The sequence below is a fragment of the Lethenteron reissneri genome, chromosome 7 (assembly GCF_015708825.2).
Source record: "Lethenteron reissneri isolate LAM-NWPU_2019-01 chromosome 7, ASM1570882v1, whole genome shotgun sequence".
Lineage (NCBI taxonomy): Eukaryota > Metazoa > Chordata > Hyperoartia > Petromyzontiformes > Petromyzontidae > Lethenteron > Lethenteron reissneri.
The window spans coordinates 11,880,461-11,904,121 of record NC_083785.1 but is presented as its reverse complement, the minus strand read 5'-3'; the positions used below and the strand labels follow the sequence as shown (position 1 = coordinate 11,904,121).

At 52.9% G+C, this 23,661-nt stretch overlaps 1 protein-coding gene across 3 annotated transcripts in view; it reads left to right on the top strand.

Moving 5' to 3' along the window:
- Positions 1-2,411: 2,411 nt before the first annotated feature.
- The window catches only part of LOC133357707 (uncharacterized protein C21orf58-like), a 32,838-nt gene continuing 11,588 nt past the window's right edge, over positions 2,412-23,661 (top strand). For 2 of the 3 annotated variants that reach the window (XM_061575812.1, XM_061575819.1), the window contains exons 1-7: positions 2,412-3,130; positions 14,906-14,963; positions 17,648-17,718; positions 18,160-18,393; positions 19,903-20,014; positions 22,447-22,562; positions 23,044-23,285. In XM_061575812.1, coding sequence (XP_061431796.1) covers positions 3,065-3,130; positions 14,906-14,963; positions 17,648-17,718; positions 18,160-18,393; positions 19,903-20,014; positions 22,447-22,562; positions 23,044-23,285 — 899 coding nt within the window. In that variant the 5' untranslated portion in view covers positions 2,412-3,064. The remainder of the gene's footprint in view (positions 3,131-14,905; positions 14,964-17,647; positions 17,719-18,159; positions 18,394-19,902; positions 20,015-22,446; positions 22,563-23,043; positions 23,286-23,661) is intronic. The other variant, XM_061575804.1, reaches the window with a different exon arrangement.

Here is a 23,661-nt window from a genome sequence, read left to right as displayed (position 1 = left end):
GTGTTTTGTTGCGCGAGGTGTGCGACCTGTTGGGTACAAAGAAAGTACGTACCTCCCCGTACCACCCGCAGACTGACGGTATGGTTGAACGTCTGAACAGGACGATTACGTCTATGCTGTGCCAACAGGTATGCGACGACCAGGTGGATTGGGACTTACAGGTACCGGGGGGTACTAGCGGCCTATCGGATGGCACCCCATGCGGCGACGGGGTTTTCTCCATTTTTTCTGATGTATGGGCGGGAGGCTGATCCGGCCATGGACGTCCAACTGGGGATTTCACAGCCACGTGCAAAATCTAAATTGGCAGACCACATTAAGTTTAACATTGCCAAATTGGCTGAGGCGCGAGAGGCTGCGAGATTGAATTCACGCTCTCGGCAGATCGCGAACGAGCGATTGCATGAACGGAAGGTGCATACGCACAATTGGGAACCGGGCGATAAGGCCTGGCTGCATTGTCCACACGCACCGTTGGCTACGTCCCCCAAACTGTTGAGACCATGGAGGGGACCGGTGGAAATTGTGCGGGTTGCACGACCCCAGAGTATACAGATTAAATGGGGAAAACGCCGTTGGTACGTGCACCCCTCCCGACTGAAACCCTACGCGGCGCCGCGTGACCCCGGGTTGTGCCGTGACGACCGAGCGTGTGATGTGACCGTCGACTCGGGGAGGGATGTGTCGCAGGCTGATCCTCACGTGTCTCCACCTGACCCACCCCCAGGTGTCTCGGACTTGACGGCTGTTGACCGTCGGGAACCGGAACCCCGGGGCTCGCGCGGAGCCCCGATGCCTGGCCCATGCCTTCCTGAACTGCCGGCGCCGCCGGATGGCCAACTGCGTCCTGTGCCGTACGACGGTCCGGCAAGGCGGACTCGGGCAAGGACGCAACACTTTTCATGAAAAAAAAAAAGAAAATTTTTTTTTTCTTTTTTTGTTAAAGCCCGACTTCGTTGCCGGCTTCCCCCTCTGCCGGGGTAATGTCCCGTTCAAGGGACGCTCGGACATTGGGACGCTGCATGAGTCGGAGAGAAAAGAAGAGAAAATGATTAAAGAAATTTTTTTTTTATTGTTACTCTTTCCGCATACACAGTATCGTTGCCACTCGCCGGATTGTGCATGTTGTTCTTGTTGCGGGTGTGGCGGTTGCTGGGTTTTGCGGATTGCGGTGTTCATGTTGTGTTGTTAGGGTTGTGTTATGTTACGGGGCACACGTGGGGGTGAAGGGGTGTTGTATGTTTTATTAGCAGCCGGGTCGGCTGCGAGCTATGTGGTAGGGGGTGATGTAGTGGTGGTATTGACGTGCGCCGGCAGTGATGGATCACGGGGCGCGGGGTTGGGCACGCGATGTGGGCGTGGCATGGACGCGCGCGCCGGTGGTAAGGCGCGCTCACACAAGCTGGGAAAAGAGGATCGTAGCGAGTGCGCAGTGATTGGTCAGATAAGTGGGTGCTCTCAGCGACGTCCGCAGGAGGGGTATAAAGGGAGACGCGCGAGAGCACTCGTGGTCAGTGTTAACCAGTTGAAGACCGAAGACGGGGTGGAGGAGGTAGTGGCCCGAGACCCCTAGTCCCGCCGTCCTTGTGGGGACCGGGGCCCTGTGTGGCTCGGAGCCGAGACTGGGGAACCGTAGTCCGACGCCCGTGTGGGTCGGGACGGTGGTACCCAGAGCCGAGACGGGCACCCCGGCTGGGTGTGTCCCGGAAGGCTACGGGGCGTAAGAGCCCGTGTCAGTACAGCTGAGTGGGTGTTAGTCACCCGAGTAGCTAAGGAGGGTGTTGGTCACCCGTGTAGCTGAGTGGGTGTTAGTCACCCGTGTAGCTGAGTGGGTGTTGGTCACCCGTGTAGCTGAGTGGGTGTTGGTCACCCGTGTAGCTGAGTGGGTGTTAGTCACCCGTGTAGCTGAGTGGGTGTCCGTCACCCGTGTAGCTAAGTGGGTGTTGGTCACCCGTGTAACGAAGTAGGGTGTTAGTCATCCGTGCAACTACAAGTTGGTGAAAATAAAGAGTGTGCTACCCGTGAAGTCGTCTCCTGCCGAGTTACTACTTTACATATGTAATAACAGAGATTAGGGATTAATAAAGTCCAACCATAACCACAATCATATAAACAGAATTCTATTTTATAGCAATATATTTGGGGGGGGGGACATTATGAGCATATTTGAATATTGGGGGGGGGGGATGTGTCACCCCCCCCCCCAATATATTTTATAATTACGGCCTTGAGGCACACACACACACACACACGCGCGTTTCCCACACTAGTGTTGTCACGGCCCATTATGAGTGCTCAGTGAACTCGGCTCCCTTAGGACACACACCTGTATTGCGGTCTCGGTATGTGCCGAGGCCCGTGACGCACCTTAGAGACCGCTTGTTGCGCTGTGATGTTTGCATTAGGTGTGAGCCCGTGCGACTCGCATAGATATCCACACACACACATCCACATAGAGACTCTAACAGACACACACACATACACTCCCGCACACGCACGGAGTATCCGACTACGACACGCGAATAGTCTCCAACTCACACAACCAGTCGTTTAAGTATACATACGAGTATCCGACTCGCACACAGTCTCAAGCACACTCCTACACGGACACCGACACAACATCATTACAACCCACACACAGACGCATACACAACACATTATTCTAATCCACAGACACACACTCTCCAACTTGGCACACGGAGGTTATCCAACACTCGCGTCACATACTCCGACGCGCACAGCCTTCAACGCAACACCGAGGACACATACAAAGATCCCCCGTATAGCCTCAACAGACTGTTGGGGTAAGTGCTGTTAGCGAACACACAGAGACACAAGAGTCACGTGCCCAAGTGTCTACATTCTCTAGGTGTTCATTCCGAATTGCTGCGTTCAAGCTCCTCTGCGTCCTGCCCTTCGAGTAGCGAACTGTTTTTGCCACGGGCCCAGGCTACTGACATCTCTCCTCCTCCTGCACCTCCACCAAACACAACCCCGGCGCTCTGCTAGCATGTGCTGAAACTCCCTCTTCTCTGCAAAGCCAGGCAGCAAACCGCGGTGAGCAATGGCCAACGCAGACCGTGCCATGATGGAGCAGATGGCGCGGCTAAAGCTTCGGCTGCTCGAGAAGGTAAGGGTGGAGTGATCGTCTCCTCTCGCCTCTCGCTCCACATCTTTCCAGCATCGCCTCTTGGCCATCGTTCACACACACACGCCGCCAATCATCTCCGTCTCAAGCAAACTGTTGCGAACGCTCCACCAATCGTGCCGTAACCACGGAGTGTAGCTCCCCGCTTGATACGAATTGTTGTGTTTTTTGCAACGCTGCTCAGGCTGGCTTGGAGTAAGCATTATTCGGCGTAAGGCATTACCACTAGACGACAAGGTACGCCAATCCAGAATCCACATTTATTTATCTTGTATTCCAATAACGTCCTTGAAATCTGGAGACCACAAACATTATTTGGACACGTGTGTGTGTGTGTGCACAGACCACCACCACAATATTATGAGGACAACATTAGGCGAGGTGGATGTGACTGGGTGGTTAAATCATGTTTAGTGTAAGCACTGCGTCTGGGCTCGTGTACAAACACCGCCGGCGTGTTAACTTATCGTATCTAGGATTTTATCAGGCGCTTTTGTTAAATCACTTGTCGAGGCGCTTTACACAAATGATAAATGGTTAATTAGTGATTGGGTGATGGGGGAAAGGGGATGTGGTTTGAGAGTGTTGAGGAGGGGAAGGGATGGCAAGGAAGGGCTGATAGGAACAGGGAGGGGCGAGGTTAGCAAGGGTCAGGATGATAATTGGTTTTTTACCCTTCTATCTGAAGTATTGGAAATGACGGCAGGAACTTCTTGACGGGTAACACACTTTTATTAAATCTTGTCGTGTCACAATACAACGTGTGGTCTCTATTCTTTTGACTATACACTCCACATAACTTGTGTAGACTCTATGCCTCTGGCTACACACAATGCACTTGACTCGTGTAGACCCTATGCCTCTGGCTACACACCATGCATTCAACTCGTGTAGACCCTATGCCTATGGCTACAGACAATGCATTCGCCTCTGGGTTACACAGAGTCCCGGTCCCGTTAGGACAGCGGGACTAGGTACCGCAGGGCCCTATCTCTTCGATCCCCGTCTTCATTCTTCGCTGGTTACATACTGCATTTACGCCTGTGTGCATCCCCTTTTATAGCCCCTGCTCACGGGAGACGGAGCTGATGCGGACGTCGACGTGAGCATCGCTCCTTAGTTAACCAATGACGACGCGCTATCTCTACGATCCGTTTTCCCCAGCGCGTGTTAACACTACTCAACCAATCACACCGCGCTGCCACCCGATCACTCCCTCTCAGCGCGTCACCGGCACACAGCCAATCAGCACCACGTAACCCACGACCCCGCGCTGACCCCTGATCCTCCACCGTCAGCGCGCGTCACTACATACACAGCCAATCACTACGCGCTGGCACACGATCCCTACCCCAGCACGTATCACCACTACATCACCCCCTCCCACATAGCTTGCAGCCGGCCCGGCTGCTAACCAACAACACAACCCAACGTCAACGCAATAATAAAAAAAACCCCACCCCCCAGTGTGCCCCGTAACGCAACAACAACAACACAACAGCAACACTTAAATAAGAAGCAATGTACAGCCCGACGAACAACACAATAAAAGCGAACTCCAGAAAACGAACGCGCCAAGTGTCTCTGTGACTAAACGCAGTGACGAGGCGCTCCGGCTGCCTCGACTCCTCACGTGGTAGGTCATAAAAAGTAGCGCGACCTAGCGCGAGTCCGTCTGGCCGGTCCGTCGTATGGGACGGGACGCTGGCGACCGTCCGGTGGCTCCGGCAGCTCTAGACGGCGCGGATCGGGCCTGGAAGGACCGGCCCCGCCGCGAAGATCCGGCCGCCGGTGGTCGGCAGCTGTCAGTTCCGAGACACCTGGGAGCGGATCAGGCGGAGACATGTGAGGATCAGGCAAAGACATTTCCCCCTTAGGGTCGTCGGTCACGTCACATGCTCGGCCCTCACGACACAAGGGGAGGCCATATGGAGGCGAGAACGGTTTCAGTCGGGAGGGGTGGACGTACCAACGGCGCTTTCCCCGATTTATCTGAACGCACTGGGGGCGTGCAACCCGCACGACCTCCACGGGTCCCCGCCATGGCTTCAACAATTTAGGCGACGTAGCCAAAGGTGCCTGAGGGCAATGCAGCCAGGCCCTGTCACCTGGTTCCCAGTTGTGCACGGACACCTTCCGTGCACGCAACCGCTCGTTTGCAATTTGGCGAGCCCGCGAATTAAGCCGTGCGGCCTCCCTTGCCTCTGTCAGCTTATGAATATTAAATTTAATATGCTCTGCCAATTTCGAATTAGTTCGTGGTGCAGGCAGGCCCAGCTGCGTTTCCATGGGCGGGTCGGCTTCCCGACCGTACATCAGATAGAACGGGGAAAATCCCGTAGCTGCATGGGGGGCCATTCTATACGCGGCGAGGACCCCAGGGACCTGCAGGTCCCAATCAACATGTGCCTCACACACCTGCTGGCACAGCATAGAAGTCAATGTCCTGTGGAGTCTCTCCACCATCCCGTCCGTCTGCGGGTGGTACGGGGAGGTACGCACCTTCTTAGTACCCAACAGGTCGCACACCTCTTGCAGCAATTTACTTGAAAAAATTTTCCCTTGGTCGGTCAACAAGCGTTCGGGAGCCCCCTTGTCCAGGACGTAGCCCTGGACAAAGGCGTCCGTCACAGCCGCCGCCGACTGGTTGGCGAGTGGCCACGCCATAGGCCACCGGGTAAAATATTCGACCCCCACCAACAGGTACTTATTACCCCTAGGCGTGACCGGAAAAGGCCCCAGAATATCGAGCGCAACGAGCTCGTTAGTGCGCGAGACCTGAATAGATTGCAGCGGTGGATTAGCTGCCACGGGCGGTGGTTTCCGTCTGGCGCACTCAACACAACCCTTCAGAATATTCACCACGTCACTCCCCATCCCCGGCTAATAATAGTCACGCTGAAGCAGGGCAAGCGTTTTGTTTACTCCCAAATGCAAGAGGCGTTCGTGTGCGGCCAAGACAACTTTCCCCTCACAGCAGAAGGCACCACAATCGCGTGCCGCCGGGACAAACTGTCCCATCTCATTAACAGGCCTTGCTTAAGTACGTAGGAGCCAGTTCGTTCATGGTCACCTTCGGAACCCCCCGTCCTGCGGCGCAATGCTAGCAGGGAGCTGTCCGCCATTTGGAGACGGCCCCACTCAATCAGCGACAGTGAGAGCAGCGAGTCCTGACCCCCTGGGGTAGCGGGAACATCCCCAATTGGTGTGCCCGCGGTCGCAACCAACGCCCCCATACCTTCCGTAACTGGCGGTTTACAGCGCGCCGATCCCGATAAGCACGCACATTTGTGACAAGGCAACAATCGCGACAGAGCATCGGCATTTGTGTGTCGCAACCCCTTACGGTATGTAGTCGTGAACTGATAGTCCTGGAGGACTTCCAACCACCGTGACAATTGGCCCGAGGGCTGGGCGACCCGCAATGAATACTGGAGCGCCGCGTGGTCCGTCCGGACCGTAAAGTGACGACCATAGAGATATGGTCTGAATTGTTGTACGAAAAAAACAATGGCAAGCAGCTCGTGACGGGTGACGCAGTAGCGCTGCTCTGCCGGCGACAACACCCTGCTACCATAGGCGACCACCCGTTCGACCCCCCCAACGACTTGGGACAGCACCCCCCCAATGCCCGTGTTGCTAGCATCCGTGTCTAGCAAGAAGGGACTCGCAAAGTCAGGATAGCGCAAGGGTGGGGCACCTACCAAGGCGTCCCGGAGGGAGCAGAATGCAGCCTCCTCCTCCGGTCCCCATCGGAACTTCACTCCTTTCGCCGTTAGAGCATGCAAGGGTTTTGCAATGGTGGCGAAGTGCTCAACGAATCGGCGATAATAAGAAGCAAAACCGATGAAACTGCGCACGTCCGAAACTGACGTGGGCGTCGGCCATGAACTGACACAGTCCGTCTTCGCGGGATCGGTAGAAATCCCCGAAGAGTCGACAATGTGACCCAAGTATCTAACGGATTTACGAAAAAGGTGGCATTTGGCCGGTTTAAACTTTAATTTAGCCGATCGCATTCGCAAGAACACCCCTCTCAATCGCTGGAGGTGTTTCTCAAACGTTTTGCTGAAAACAATGACATCGTCAAGGTAAATCAGGCACGTATCCCATTGCAAGCCCGACAAAACCAACTCCATAAGGCGCTGAAACGTCGCAGGAGAGGAGTGAAGTTCCATGGGTAACCGGTTAAACTGAAACAGGCCCCCTGGAGTTCGAAATGCTGTCTTAGGTTTAGACTCTTCGTCGAGTGGCAACTGCCAGAATCCGGATAATAAATCAAGAGTCGAAAAGTATCGCGCACCAGACAATGCATCGAGGGACTCATCCATCCTGGGGAGCGGATACGCGTCGGCCACAGAGATCTTATTCAGGCGACGGAAATCTACGCAAAATTGCAAGGACCCATCCTGCTTTTTAACGAGCACAATAGGTGCTCCCCAAGGACTGGAAGAAGGCGAAATAATGTCGGCTTCTAGCATATCGTTAACAGCCGACTGAACATGTTCCTTCTCAGCAGGACTCAGTCGGAAGGGATTTAGCCTGACCGGTGCCGCATCGCCCGTTTCAATGTGGTGGCGTAACAGGTCCGTGCACCCAATGTCATACTTATGTTTACTGAACACATCCGAAAATTCTATCAGCAACCCGCGCAGCGCACCCAACTGTACCGCTGACAAATCGTCAGAGTCCGCGCACAGCGAATCGACCCATTCGAGGTCCTCCTTCGGTTTAACGTTTTGCGTGGGGCTCGGATCAGCCTGCGCAACCAGCCGCTCTTCCGCAGGGACCCGCGCCGCGTGAGCTAGCACGGTGCCCTGCTGAATGACGGCCGGCCGCGACCCAGCGTTTAAAACCATCACAAACGGATCCCTGTCAGCCCCAACCAAAGTGTGAGCCACCGACAAATCGAGACCTCCAACAGCCCTATTAGAAGGACCCAAAAGCATGCCTTGTTCCGAGGTCTCCCTCACCCATGGTTTCCGCAACCGGAGGGGAATTAACATTTGTGAACCCGGGGGCACGTACACGGTCTGTGTTGCTAACGCTTGTATCGTAGCGCACGCCGTCCGAATTTCAGTAGGGTTCGTCAAAAATGAAATACGGCGACCCGATGGTAGTTCAATGCAACGCTGATCAATGAGAATTTTGATGGGCATTTTTGCCAAAAAATCAGTGCCCAATAGACAAGGAACCGCCAGGGAGGACGAAACGAAAACGGGTCCCGACAATTTGATATCTCCAATGCAAATGGACACCCTAATCTGACTGATAATGCCCAACGATCCCCCATTAGCGGCGTAAAACGGCACATCCACCGGAAGTAGCGGACGACATTGTACAGGGAGAATGTTATAAATGAGGTCCGATATAATAGTCGCCGATGCCCCCGTGTCCACTAACACCCTGACCTCGACCCCATCAATAGATCCCGTAACGACGGATGAACCCGCTGAGGCAGCCACTATTCTGTGCCCCAACTCCGACCATTTAATGTCTCCCTGGTCCCGGCCGAACCCCCCTCGCCGAACCGAATCCCCGAACCCTAACCGGCTCTCCTCCGCCGCAACGCGACGGCCCATGCGTGTCGAGTATGCGGGCCGAGCATGTGAGGTGCCGCGACTTGCCGGGGTTTGTAGGGATGACTTGGGGCCTTGTTCGTCGTCCAGCCGAGGTCCCATGGCGCGCTGACGTGGGGCGCGGCAACCGGACGCCACGTGGCCCCGGAGGCCGCAGTTATAACACGTGATGAGAGTCGTCGGAGATCTCGGTTGCTCCAGCTTGCGGGCCGATCGCAGAGGCGAACGACCCCCTGACCTCCAGTCCCCCGGTCGTCCCGCGATGAACGCCTCCTCTCGTGGGCTGACGACTTGGGGTTCGGTGACTACCGGGTCCGGAGCTGAGGCCACGGCAGCGTTGCAGACGACCCCCTGTTTACGTCGAAGGACCTCGTGCGCTTGTATACTTGTAGCGACCCGTAAGGAAGAAATATCGATCTCGTCGGCCGTGTTGATGGGGACCCCCAGGTCCTGCGCCAACTTGAGCAGTTTCTCCAAAACCATCGCATATTGGCCCTCCTCGTCCATACGAGGGAACGCGGCGTCGGCGAGAGCCAGCAACGCCGTGCGATAGGCGAGCACGGTCTCCGTGTCCGCCTTTCGCCTTGCATAAAAATGATGGCGACACGCCGAGGGAGGACCGTAGACCTTGGCCATGAGAGCCAGCACATCCTTGAGCGTGGAGCGGTCTGACCTGCGTGCGGACGTGAAGGCCGCGAGCGCGTTGTCGTCCAGCATGGCAGGCAGTGCCCGCAGTGCCGTAGCGTCGGACCAGGCGGACATCTCCTGATGCGCCAAAAACCTGCGCTGAAATTGGCCCCAGTCCCTGCCTTCCGCCTTGAAGGCTGACAATGTGGGAAGGTGCTGTTGAAAGATGAAGTCGTCCTCCGCCTCGTGGTTCCTCTCCGCCGCCCCGTCGGTGTGTAAGATGGCGGCCCCAGTGGCGGGTGTCTGATGGCGGTCCGCAGCGCGCGTTGGTGACGTAAGCGGGCGCGCTTGGAGAACCGCTGCCACGTGGTGGTGTCCGTTCCCGCCAAAAGTCGGCGCAGATGAAATGGCGGGAATCGCCAAGTCATTTTGGCGGGAATCTGCGGGGCGACCCTGTAGAACGTCCGCCGCCGTCCCCGCTCCTCCCGACGAGCTGATCTCCGCCAGGATGGACGCGGCGGCGAGCAGCAGCTCCGCCAGCCGGGAGTGCGCCTCGCGGAGCACGGCATCGGTCCCCCGTCGCTCGTCCGGCGCCGTCGGCGGATCCTGCAGCGTGGGCAATTCTTCGTCCTCACCCCCCGATGCCAGCTGGCCCGAGTCGTCAAGGTTGTCCCCGCGGTCAATCCCGTGGGTCCGACGGGTCTTCCTTGTATCCATGCTTGGAAGACCGTTTCACTTCTGACGCCAGTTGAAGTATTGGAAATGACGGCAGGAACTTCTTGACGGGTAACACACTTTTATTAAATCTTGTCGTGTCACAATACAACGTGTGGTCTCTATTCTTTTGACTATACACTCCACATAACTTGTGTAACTCTATGCCTCTGGCTACACACAATGCACTTGACTCGTGTAGACCCTATGCCTCTGGCTACACACAATGCACTTGACTCGTGTAGACCCTATGCCTCTGGCTACACACCATGCATTCAACTCGTGTAGACCCTATGCCTATGGCTACACACAATGCATTCGCCTCTGGGTTACACAGAGTCCCGGTCCCGTTAGGACAGCGGGACTAGGTACCGCAGGGCCCTATCTCTTCGATCCCCGTCTTCGTTCTTCGCTGGTTACATACTGCATTTACGCCTGTGTGCATCCCCTTTTATAGCCCCTGCTCACGGGAGACGGAGCTGATGCGGACGTCGACGTGAGCATCGCTCCTTAGTTAACCAATGACGACGCGCTATCTCTACGATCCGTTTTCCCCAGCGCGTGTTAACACTACTCAACCAATCACACCGCGCTGCCACCCGATCACTCCCTCTCAGCGCATCACCGGCACACAGCCAATCAGCACCACGTAACCCACGACCCCGCTCTGACCCCTGATCCTCCACCGTCAGCGCGCGTCACCACATACACAGCCAATCACTACGCGCTGGCACACGATCCCTACCCCAGCGCGTATCACCACTACATATCTGGCAACAAAACAGACACCTTTTTTTACAAGGAGTCATGTTTGCATAGACCACAATACCTGCAGTCATAATGCATTATTATGACTCCTTGTAAAAAAGGTGTAATTTTTGTTGCCAGATTGAAGAGTAAAAATTTTTCATCATATTTTTTACTGGCAAATGAGGTTCCAATGGTGTAAATGCTTTACCCCGAGCTCTCATACTCTGATGGTGCATTGTCTTTGAGTTGTGCGCCTTTTGGCGTCATCTGGTCCAACCCATGTGAGACTAGGCTCTAAGGAAAGCTGTCTCGGGTGTGGACCAATCAACTTCCAGGACAGTGCATATATTATCAGAGTTATGTTTTTTTGTTTGCATAATGACTGCAGGTATTGTAGTCTATGCAAACACGACTCCTTGTAAAAAAGGTGTCAGTTTTGTTGCCAGATAGAAGGGTAAAAAACCAATTATCATATTTTTTACTGGCAAATGAGGTTCCAATGGTGTAAGGGTAAGGATGGTTAAGGTTTTCACACGTGACATTCGAGAACACACTCGCAATGCTGGCAATCCCAGGTCTCCCTTGCAAAAGAGGCGATTGTCGCAATGGGCTCTCACTTCGTTTTAATAGACACAGCGCGCGTGTGTATGCGCTGTATATATACACACACACGGTATATGCGTCTACAGTGGACATCTGTGAAATACTGGACACGTGAAACACTGGACAGCTGTGAAAACGAGCACCATCGCTCCATAAGAGTTTTTTTTGGGTTAGATTGCGTACATTTACAGGTAAATAGTGGTTATTAGGTTAGATCGCGTACATTGATGCGACCAATATTATGGTCGCAAAAGCCGTCGTGTTTAACTGAGCTTCATAGCTCATCGGATTCCTCCAGTATAAACAGAGATTCTGATCCTGAAATGTTTGATCGTATATATCCATATCCTGCCCAGTGACGACTGGACGACGTTCCTGGGGAACTTTGTTGTTTAATAGACGCCACTCAATCACGTGGATCAGAGAGAACACACGCAAGTCAGGGACGCATTGCATAGGAAAGTTAGACGATAAATGGCTGCTGGTGGTCGAGACTTTAAGGGCGGAGCGGCATCCAGAGTCGTGAATTACGCCCGAGAGATGACGTCCAGCACCGCGCAGATGGCGCCGAGAGATGGATCGATGAATGTGCAGATCCACGAGATATGGGGCCGTCCATAAATGACGTCACGCGAATTTGGTACGATTTTTGACCCCCCCCCCCTCGTCACACACGGCGTCACAAAAAGTCAGACCTTCTCTCAAATATGACGTCACAAAGTTCTGCCCCCCCCCCCCCAAAAAAAACATGCTTCAAATCGCTTTAAACTATTGTCATTGTAGTGCGTTTTTAACGTGGCGCTGCACTCTGATGCTGTAGGAGAAACATTTATTAAAAGTCTATTTAATTAAGTAGAACGTGTTGTCTATAATTATTTAAAGTTGCGCATTTTGATGTGACGTCACATTTCTCAAACCCCCCTCCCTCGTCACACATCGTCACAAATATTTGACGCCCCCCCCCCCTAGGTGCGTGACGTCATTTATGGACGGCCCCTATGGTAAAATAGCTGGCGACGTTTTGGGCAATGGCCCTTCTTCATGGCACGTAGTTTAAAGAAGAAGACAAATCAGTTGTCCTCCATCAACGGAACTATTCATTGATTGATTAGTCTAGGTCTCCTAAAGCTGTTGCTCTCTCTCGACGATTCCGCGATGGGATAATTCTAAAATCCACCAACAATGGATTTGCTGCACTGCCTCCTACTGCCCACGGCGCACACTTTGTACACACTCGTAACGTGGGGACATGAGAAAAAACCGTTTTGTTACCACGACAGATAAGCAAATTGTCTGATTCACGTAAAATAAACTATGATTATTCTACCAGGTCAGGTCCACTGAACTATAGAGCTCTTTTTCAGAAGCGACCTGCCCACAAATGAACGCTCACCGAAGCGGCTTGCCATGTGGAAACGCGTGATGTTGATTTTAAATGTGGATGGAAAAAAAACCGGATGACCCGGAGAAAAAAACCGGATGACCCGGAGAAAAAATCCACGCGACCACGGGGAGAACATGCAAACTCCAAATATACAGCAGGCGTCAGGATTGGGATCGAACCCACGATCTTCTATATACCAGGCGAGTGAGTCAAAATCTCGCAACAGTGGAGCCCCATATAATCCGTCTCGGCACATACTAATTAAATACAAAAAATATTTGTCACGCAAAACCATCGGCCCACGACCTTCTGGGAGTGCGTAGTTTCGCCAGGATCGATGCGGTAGAGGCAAACTCTGTACCGGTTTCGACACGCAGTGTCTCTTTAGCGCGGTCAGACTTGCTCGAATCAATTCTGGTGACCTGCTCGACGTAATTCGGCAAGGGCCCTCTCTTTAAGAGATGGTCCCTGGTTCTCACACGCGATTCGTTTTATAGAATCGACATAAGTACAGCACTCGACGAATCAATCAATCATTACACCTCTAATGGCCCCGCTTAACACAGTGGTTGTCAATTAAGACAGTCGCCGACTTAAGAACACCTGCACTTACGAACCAACTACCATGCTTTTTTTTTACATTGACTTAAAACTCGAACTCGCACTTGCAAACCGAACTATTTTGATCAGCTGAGGGATTCTCCGCGAGATGTAATGAGTCAGCCTCGCGCTGGGAGTGAGGGTTTGTGTTGTGTGGGCATTCACATTTTGTAGGGAGCGGTGGTGTAGTGGTTAGCGCGCTGCGCTACGAACCTGGCGACCCGAATTCGATTCCCGCTCGCGGCCAACTCCGGTGATGGTCCTGGGCCTCTCCTAGGTCTACTCAGCTTCAAATGAGTCCCTGGTGCGGTGTGTAAAAACATCGCCACTAGGGAGACAAAGGCGGCCAGGCGTGGTGCTGGCCACCCACCCCCTCGTGTGCCATTCCAGCTTTCATAGGTGCTCGCGAACAGCACTTGCCCCAACATTCTGCTGAGGATATACGGGGGATCTTTGCCTTTGGGCGTTTAAATACAGTAAACTATTGTGTTCGACTGATGAACCGTTCGACTTACGGAAGGGGCTCAGGAACGAATCTTGTTCGTAAGTCGAGGACTGACAGTATTTGTATTGACTACCGACCCACCCTCCCCCAGATTCCGTCTGCCCCCCCCACACCCCCCGAGATTAGGAACGCCACAGCACCTCCGATTAGCACGGTTGGCTACGTACGGTGGGAAAGAAGTACAACATTGCACACACACAGAGATTACATGTTCTCGCCTTTAGACAACGCGGTTGTGTAGGCGAGGCGCGCTTTTTCACGTTGTGTATTCGTGTGTTGTGTTAGGGGCCGTTCATAAATGACGTCACGCGATTTTGGACGATTTTTGACACCCCCCCCCTCTTCGTCTCACGGCGTCACAAAGTCAGACCCCCCCTCAAATATGACGTCACAAAGCTCTGCCCCCCCCTCCCTCAAAAAATAAAACATGCTTCAAATCGTCTTTTGGTTCTTTCGGTAAAGTCACGTAGAAGGGAAGTAATAAATAATAAATAATAAAACATAATAAAATAATTCTCACGACGTTTCGGCTACAACGCAAGCAGCCGTCTTCAGGTGTAAAAAAAAATGTTCAAATCGCTTTAAACTATTGTCATTGTAGTGCGTATTTAATGTGGCGCTGCATTCTGATGCTGTAGGAGAAAACATTTATTAAAACGTCTATTTAATTAAGTAGAACGTTTTGTCTATATTTATTTAAAGTTGCGCATTTTGATGTGACGTCACATTTCTCAAACCCCCCCTCGTCACAAATGTCTGACCCCCCCTCCCGCCCTAGGTGCGTGACGTCATTTATGGACTGGTCCCTTAGGCGAGGCGTGTGTTTACACGTCGCGTATTCATTCTTTGGCCGCAACGTGGCGCTGACGTTCCTCGCGGGGACGTTCGCAATGTCTCCTGCACGGTATCCATGCCGCAGCCTGTGCAGCCCCCGTCCCCTGCACCGTCTGTGTAACCAGAGCCCCCCCCCCCCTCTCTCTGTGCTGTGTTCTCAGAAACTGGAGCAGAAAAGGGAGGGACGGGAGGACGGACTTAGCACGGCCACCTCCAGTGGTCGTAACCATCACCACCACCATCATTACACTCAATCACCACCACCATCACCACCACCACCACCATCATCGCACTCAGTCACCACCACCATCACCACACTCAATCACCACCACAACTACACATCACCACCTTCACCACACACCATCACCACCATCACCACACACCATCACCACCACCTTAACCACACTCCATCACCACCATCACCACACTCCATCACCACCACCTTCACCACACAACATCACCACCACCTTCACCACACACCATCACCACCATCACCACACACCATCACCACCACCTTAACCACACTCCATCACCACCATCACCACACTCCATCACCACCACCTTCACCACACAACATCACCACCACCATCACCACACTCCATTACCAAAACTCCATCACCATCACCACCATCACCACACTCCATCACCAAACTCCATCACCACCACCAGCATCACCACACTCCATCACCACCATAACTACACATCACCACCTTCACCACACACCATCACCACACTCCATCACCACCACCATCACCACACTCAATCACCACCACCATCACCACACTCAATCACCACCACCATCATCACACTCAATCACACTCCACCACCATCACCACACTCAATCACCACCACCATCACCACACTCAATCACACTCCACCACCATCACCACACTCAATCACCACCACCATCACCACACTCAATCACCACCACCATCGTCACACTCAATCAGCACCACCATCGCCATGTTCAATCACCACCACCATCATCACACTCAATCACACTCCACCACCATCACCACACTCAATCACCACCACCATCACCACACTCAATCACCACCACCATCACCACACTCAATCACCACCACCATCACCACACTCAATCACCACCACCATCGTCACACTCAATCACCACCACCATCGCCATATTCAATCACCACCACCATCATCACACTCAATCACACTCCACCACCATCACCACACTCAATCAGCACCACCATCACCACACTCAATCACCACCACCATCGTCACACTCAATCACCACCACCATCGCCACATTCAATCACACTCCACCACCATCACCACACTCCACCACCACCACACTCAAGCACCACAAATCACCATTCTTTGTCAGTGCATTGCTGGATGACCGACGCCATGTCGGTCTTGGGGATTGTTTGGTAAAGGCAAAGAGAATTTGGGATCAGGGAGCATAGAAGTGCAGTCCATTTTCCTCTTCAGCTGAAGAAAGTGCTGTGCCCAAGTTATTTGGGAGGCTTTTTCCTCTCCCCGTATTGCATGATGTCGTCAGATCCTGTAAGAAGCGATCAGGGTTGAGCCTGGTTGATCGAGCTTGGATGGATGGGCGACCACCATGCGGGAAACAGGTGTTATAGGCTGCTTCAGAGGGCGGTGGCAGCTACATCAATAGTTGTCACTCCACTTCTATTCTCCCATCCTCTAAATACCCTGCGTACAGGGTGCTTCAGAAAAATGTTAACACTTAAATAGGTACTATAGTTTTTAATGGTAAAATACTGGAAAATATACACTGTAACGTGATAACAAATGTATGTTAATAGCTTTAAAAAGTCGAAGAGTCTCCGACTTATTCTTGGTTCTTTCGGTAAAGTCACGTAGAAGGGAAATAATAAAATAATAAAAATATAAAACAATAAAATTCTCACGACTTTACCGAAAGAACCAGGAATATGAATCCCCGCAGTCACGAAAGCTTTAAATAAAAATTTAGTCTACGACTTGTTCGCCATCATTGTCAACACGTGCCTGGAATCTTCTGCAGGTCGTCTCTAGAGCACATTTCGTTGCAAATTCTCGGAAGTGTTAACATTTTTTTGAAGCACACGTTATTCACCGAACCTGGCTCGCCAGAGTGGTGGTGAAGTATGGTCATTACGGACACACGCAGCGTGGAGAGGCCCTCATCCAGCAGTGGATTGACAAACGGTGGCTGCAAGCTGAATAAATAAGGCAATAGCAAGTGAATGAAAAATCGTGGACACGCATAAATGGAATAACGAGCCACAGGGTGTGAAAGTGGTGACGCCCGTGCCTCGCAGCGAGAAGGACCTGGGTTCAACTCCTGACTCATGCCCCTCACCCCTGTCGCGTTACAGACAGATGGACGGACGGACAGAGTGTAATTGATCAACTCTTTTAACATGATCTCGGTGGAAAGCGTTAGACATTACTGACGACGATGATGTCTCTTCACGTAGAGCGAACCAATTATTCGGCGATGCTGCTGCGTTGCCAGCGGTGACGCAAAAGCACAAACAGCAACAACTCGTCTTCTTGGTTCTTTCGGTAAAGTCACGTAGAAGGGAAATAATAAAATAATATAAATAAAACATAATAAAATATGTTTTATTTTTATTATTTTATTATAAAACATAATAAAATATATTTTATTTTTATTATTTTATTATTTCCCTTCTACGTGACTTTACCGAAAGAACCAAGAAGATGAATCCCTGCAGTCACGAAAGCTTTAAATCTAAACAACGACTCGGCGCATTCATCAGCCGCACTGTCGCCTCCGAAAGGAGAAAAAAAAAACCACGGCGTTGAATCGGCGACGTTTCGGCCAATGGCCATTCTCAATATCGCGTGGCGCTTGCGTCGCGCGCTGACGGGTTGCCGTGTGTCGGTGCCTCCTCCTGCAGGCAGTGACGGGAACCAGGAGGCCCTCCACGGGGCCCTGAGGCGTCGCAAGGACCTGCTACACCGCCTGCGGGTGAGAGGGGGCCCCTCCGACCGGTCCCCATCCTCTCACGGCCCAGCAACCCTCGCTCCCTACCCACCGCCCCCCCTCCCCCCCACCGCTCCGACCTCCAACTAAACGCGTACCCGTTGCTCACTCGAGCTGCGAATCCGTTCGACCCTCGAACCGAACGCTAAGAACCCTCGCGCAACAAAGTTGCTGGTCCATCAGCTCCACTGCTGGATTATATTTTGACCGCCTGAGGACGACCGCTTGTGTTGCGATCGAAACGTCGCGACATATTTTACTTTCTACCTAACGTGTGACTTTACCGAAAGAACCAAAGAGTATGGATTCCGGCAGTCACGAAAGCTTAAAATCAAGATTGCCTTGAGGAGTTTCGCAGGCGCGGGGGGGGGGGGGGGGGGCTCTCGTCCGGCGGCGGATTGACTCTGGCGTCGTGGCGGCGAGCAGGAGCAGCACATGCTGGACGAGATGTCGCGGCCACGCTCGCGCGGGGACAGCCGGAGGCGGCAGCGTTTCACGCCTCCCGTCGTGGTGCCGCGCTTCGTGCCCTTCATCGCCCCGCGCTACTTGCCGCCGCCGCCGCCTCCGCCGCCGCCGCCCGCCACCGCCGCGCCGCGCTTGGAGCCGATCCACATCTACCAGCAGGCTCCTCCGCAGGCGCCTCGCATCATCCAGCAGCAGGTGAGAGCCGCTGCGTCGTGCGCGCGGGAATGGTCGGTCGGTCGTCGTCGTCGGCGGTTGTCCATCGCGGTCTTCCGATGCGACGATGCATCCTGATTCCCCACGAAGACGAACAGACTGTTTGGGGCAAGGGCTGTGAGCGAGTGCACCGCATCAAGGCTGACACGGTGCAAGAGGGGATCGGTGGCCAACACCACTCCCAGGGCCGGTTCAGATAATCGTTATCGCTGGCGTTGACCGTGAGCGGGAATGGAACCCGGCTCGCCGGGTTCATAGCGCAGCGCGGTAGTCACTACGCTCCTCCCGCTGCCGGGCACACCCACACACACGCAGAGCTGACCTCGCAAAAATTATTTGTCAATTAATATTTTAGAAATGTGTCCGGGTGGCTCGATTGCGAGTTTTCAAATTCTGGTTGGGGCGTGACTCAGCCGATCATTCCTCCGTGGGTCGATAAAATGAGTGCCGCTTTGTGGGGAATTCAAAAGTGGTTGTGTTGTGGATCAACTTTCTCCTGCCATAGCAATGTGGAATTACTACCCCTTGTCGCACGCATTTAAACAGATGAGCACCGCCTCAATGCTCATTGAAAATTAAATCACGTGAACTCTTACGAATATTTTTTGAACATTTATTAATGCACTTACGGGCATAGAGTTGAAATGGAGCAGGTGACATGGCCCAGCTGTAATGCATTCACCGCCTGCGGTTCCAACCCGACTGGCCGCCCTGGTTATTACTGCGGGTGTAGTAACCATAAAAGGGCCACGGTGGCTATGAGATGTTAACTACCTCACCTCGTATACAGGAGGTCGTGGGTTCGATCCCGACCCTGACGCCGTATATTTGGAATGTGGATTTTTCTCTCCCTTTTCCCTCCACATTTGGCTGCTTTAAATGTCCACGTGACAAGCCACTTTGTTGAGTTGTCATTTGTGGCCAGGTTGCTTCCGAAAAAGAGCGATATAGCTCATTGGGTCTTACCTGGTAAAAAAAAGTTTAGTGAATACCACGCGTCATCTGCTTCACAGTGGATGTTAAAGATCCCGTGACATCATTCGAAAAGAGTAGGCCATTGTGTGTTGGTGTCGTAGTCCAATTTTTTGACAGCTGCCTGCGAACTATTCAATTGGTCTTACACATAGCACGGCATAGCCCTCCTTCTCTGAAACTATTGCAGACTGTGACGAAACACACCGATGACCATAGGGGTAGCACAAATATCAAACGTTTCCTATATTAGGAAGTCAATGGACCTATGCACTTTTAAATCTAGATTGCAAACTCATTTCTTAAGAACTGCTCTTTGTGCTTAGTTCATTGTCCTTCCCCCACACCTCCTATTAGCACGGTTGGCTACGTACGGTGCGAAAGAAATTCAACATACGTACATACAAACACGCGGAAAAATTACGGTGATGGTTATCGATTCGAAGAAGTGCAGCCTCGTCGACCGACGAGCGAGCGAGCGAGCGGAGTGAGCGAACGGAACGTTGCGCCCGCCTACAGATGCCGCAGCAGCCCACCACCATCATCCAGCAGATGCCTCCACAGCCGCTGATCCAGCAGATCGCGGGGCCGGCACCGCTACCTCCACTGCGCTCGGGCAACATCAAAGAAGGTTCGCGAGCGTCTCTGCTCCACCCGTGTCTTCTCATCTCAACGACGACGATAGCGATAACGACGATGCACACGTTTTGCACGTACAACCCATTTTAAACTAAAACTAAACTATTTTTTTTGTATCTTACCGGGTAAGGCCCCACTGAGCTATGTAGCTCTTTTTCAGAAACGACCTGCCTATCAAAAATGATAGCTCGGCGAAGTGGGCTTATCATGCAGAAATTTACAGCAGCCGAATACTCTCAATGCATGTCTATAAATGTGGAGGGAAAAACCGGAGGATCCGGAGAAAAATCCACGCCGATCACGGGGAGAACATGCAAACTCCTAACGTAGAGGAGTCAGGGGCAGGATCGAACCCACAACTTCCTGTATACCGGGCGAGGTAGTTATCATCTCCGAGCCACCGTGGTCCCCCCCACCATGCTTCCTGCACACAATGTGTGGTGGGTGCATTACGGTACCGTGCGATGTTCGATTGTAATTTCATGGAGCGTCTCAGTGAGTTCCGCAACACCTCAGCACGCTCGACACATCAGTGGGACCCAAGTTGTGAAAACAATTATGGTAGACGTATATTTACGACCTGATAAGAACTCAATGAGGGAGAACTGGAATTAAATAAGTTGAGCAAAACCCCTGAGATTTATATAGAGATCAGTAGACTTATACATAGACCAGTCGACTTACATAGAGGCCATTAGACTTAAACTGACTGATAGACATATAAAGACACATAAATGTAAAATAGAGACCAATACACACCCAGAGAGAGCCATAAACATACGTACGTAAAGACCCATACACTGAAAAAGCCATAAAGAGTGCTTGATTAGCTAGAGACCCATAGGCTTGCATAGCAACCCATAAACTTACATAAACACCCATGGTCGTGCACATAGAGGCTCGTAGACTCACAGAGATGCCCTTCATGAGCGGCAGGTGAGAGTCCATTGAGACCGGCAGTCTCTGGCTCAAGGGGGACCTGGGGTTTAACTCAGTCCGGCAGGACAACCCATTTAGAATGTATAAATAATACGCGGGAGAGAGACATCATCGGACACATTTTTATCGTGGAAAAAAATAAAAGGCAACATTTGCGTATTTTTTTTTACAACTTTCTGAACAGTTTGCATTCCTATTTGGCGAATTAGTACCAAAATAAATAAAGGATTAATTAAATTCCAGCCCTTTGTCAGTCCACCGATGGATGCTGGCCTTCCCGCGCCGTGTCAATCATGGAGGGATTGTTTGACCATACTTCACCACGCTGGTCAGTGCGGATCGATAGAGGGTAATTGACATTTCACTCGCCACTGATATTGGCCGTGGCCAGGAAATTGAACCATGGTCGTACCGCTCCCCAGCAGATGTTTCAAACAGAAAAGACAAAGATCCCCTATATAGCATTTAACAGACTGTTGGGGCAAGTGTTGTTAGCAAGCACCTGTGAAGGCTGGGCACGGCACACGAGGCAATTGGTTGCCAGCAACACGCCTGGCCGCCTTTGTCACCCCAGTGGCGATGTTTTTACACCCTGCGCCAGGTACTCATTTGAGGCTGAGTAGACCTAGGGGAGGCCCAGGAGTGGCTCAGATAATCGCCACTGGTGTTGGCCGTGAGCGGGAATCGAACCCGTGTCTCCGGGTTCATAGCGCAGCGCGCTAACCGCTACACCACCGCTCCCCACTACAAAACTCACACACACACAGACAAAAGATCCCCCTATAGCCTTAACAGACTGTAGGGGCAAATGCCTTTAGCGAGCACCTATGAAGGCCGGAACGGTACACGAAGGGGTGGGTGGCCAGCACCAGCCCCGGCCGCCTTTGTCTCCCCAGTGGCGATGTTTACACACCGCACCAGGTACTCATTTCAGGCTGAGTCGACCTAGGGGAGGCTCAGGACCGGTTCAGATAATCGTCACTGGTGTTGGCCGTGAGCGGGAATCGAACCCGTGTCTCCGGGTTCATAGCGCAACGCGCTAACCGCTACACCACCGCTCCCCACTACAAAACTCACACACACTCACACAGACGCACACAGACGCACAGTCACTCAATCACCGCCTTTGTTGATCGTTGTGCGTTGAGCCGATCGGTTGCCTGGTGACCCAACGGTAGTCGGGCCCCATGTGATGCAGACATCGTTGTCGGTCGCGGCTGCGGGTGTTGACGGTTGTGTTTCGGTAAACCTGTTGTGCAAAAATTCGAAATGGCCTTTCATACCGGGGCGCTTTTATTTGGCGGCCTTTGCGCCTCTATCACTTGGCGGATGCGTTCACGCGCGCGATCAAGATACCCGAGGCAAAAGCCCGAACAGATGTTTGTGAATGTTGCGGTTCATTAAAATATTGGCTATAGGCTGCGGCGTAATGTTCGTCACAGTTATGACAATTTACAGCCATTTGTCAATCAACTGCACCCACAGACATGGTGGACCTCATGATGATGCAGAACGCCCAGATGCACCAGGTGGTCATGCAGAACATGATGCTCAAGGCCATGCCGGCACCAGCGCCGACCCCGGCACGCGCCGTCCCACAGGTCAGCGCCTCGCCACGGCACGGCACGTGTCATGCTCACGACCCGCCCCGGCGTTCGTCAAACGTTGTGTGACAATCGTACCGTGGGAACGTGGGACCTTGTTGGGCCAACGTTGGGGCAACGTTTGGTTAATGTTGGGCCAACATTGGGTCAACGTTGGGTCAACGTTGGGCCAACAGGGATACAAAGGTGGCCGGGCGTGTTGCTGGCCACCCATTCCCTCGTGTGCCGTTCTGGCCTCCACAGGTGCTCACACTCGCTCACAGCACTTGCCCCAACGGGCTGTTCTTTAAGGCTATCCATATTTTTGCGTTCAGTCCGCCTATCCAAATTTTTTGTCTTCAGTTCGTAGTCCTTCCCCCCCCCGCAGCCTACGATTAGCACGGTTGGCTACGTACGGTGGCGAAATAAGTTCGACGTACGCACGCACACGTACGGGTGGGGTGACCTCTGTTTTTGTGCGTCAATCGCTTCTCCGCAGGACTCCTCGCCCGAGCAGCCGGGCGTTCACCACCACCACTACGGTCCCCCGCAGCCGCCACTGCCGCCCATCGGCTTCCCCGGCTGGCCTCAGTCCGGTGTCCCGTACGCCCACGGCTCTCCCTTCCCGATGGGCGGCTACCCGGGGCTTGGAGGAGGGCCTTACGGGACTGCGCCGTACCACCCCGGCTACCAGCAGCACGTGGCGGGTGGGGCCATGCCACCGATGATGCCGGTCCAAACGTGAGTCGCTCTCGTTCCGTCGTCCGTCCGCGCGACCGCCTATCGTCCGCCCGTCCATCCGGTCGTCTGACCGTTCGTCCGTCCGTTTGAGTGTCGTCGCGTGTGCGTCTGTGCGTTCGGCATATTGTCCGTCCATATGTATGTATCTGTCTGTCCATCTGTAAGTTTGTGGGTCCGTATCTATCTGTCGAGCGATTCGTCTGTCTGCCCATTTGTGCATCCGTGTGTGTGTGTCTGCCTATCCATACATCTGTTGATCTGTCTGTCGATCTGTGTGTATCTGTTAACTTTTTGTCCATCCATCTGATTCCTCTGTCTATATGTGTTTTTGCAAGTCTGGCCATCCATCTGTTTGTCCATAATTTGGGGCGCATCT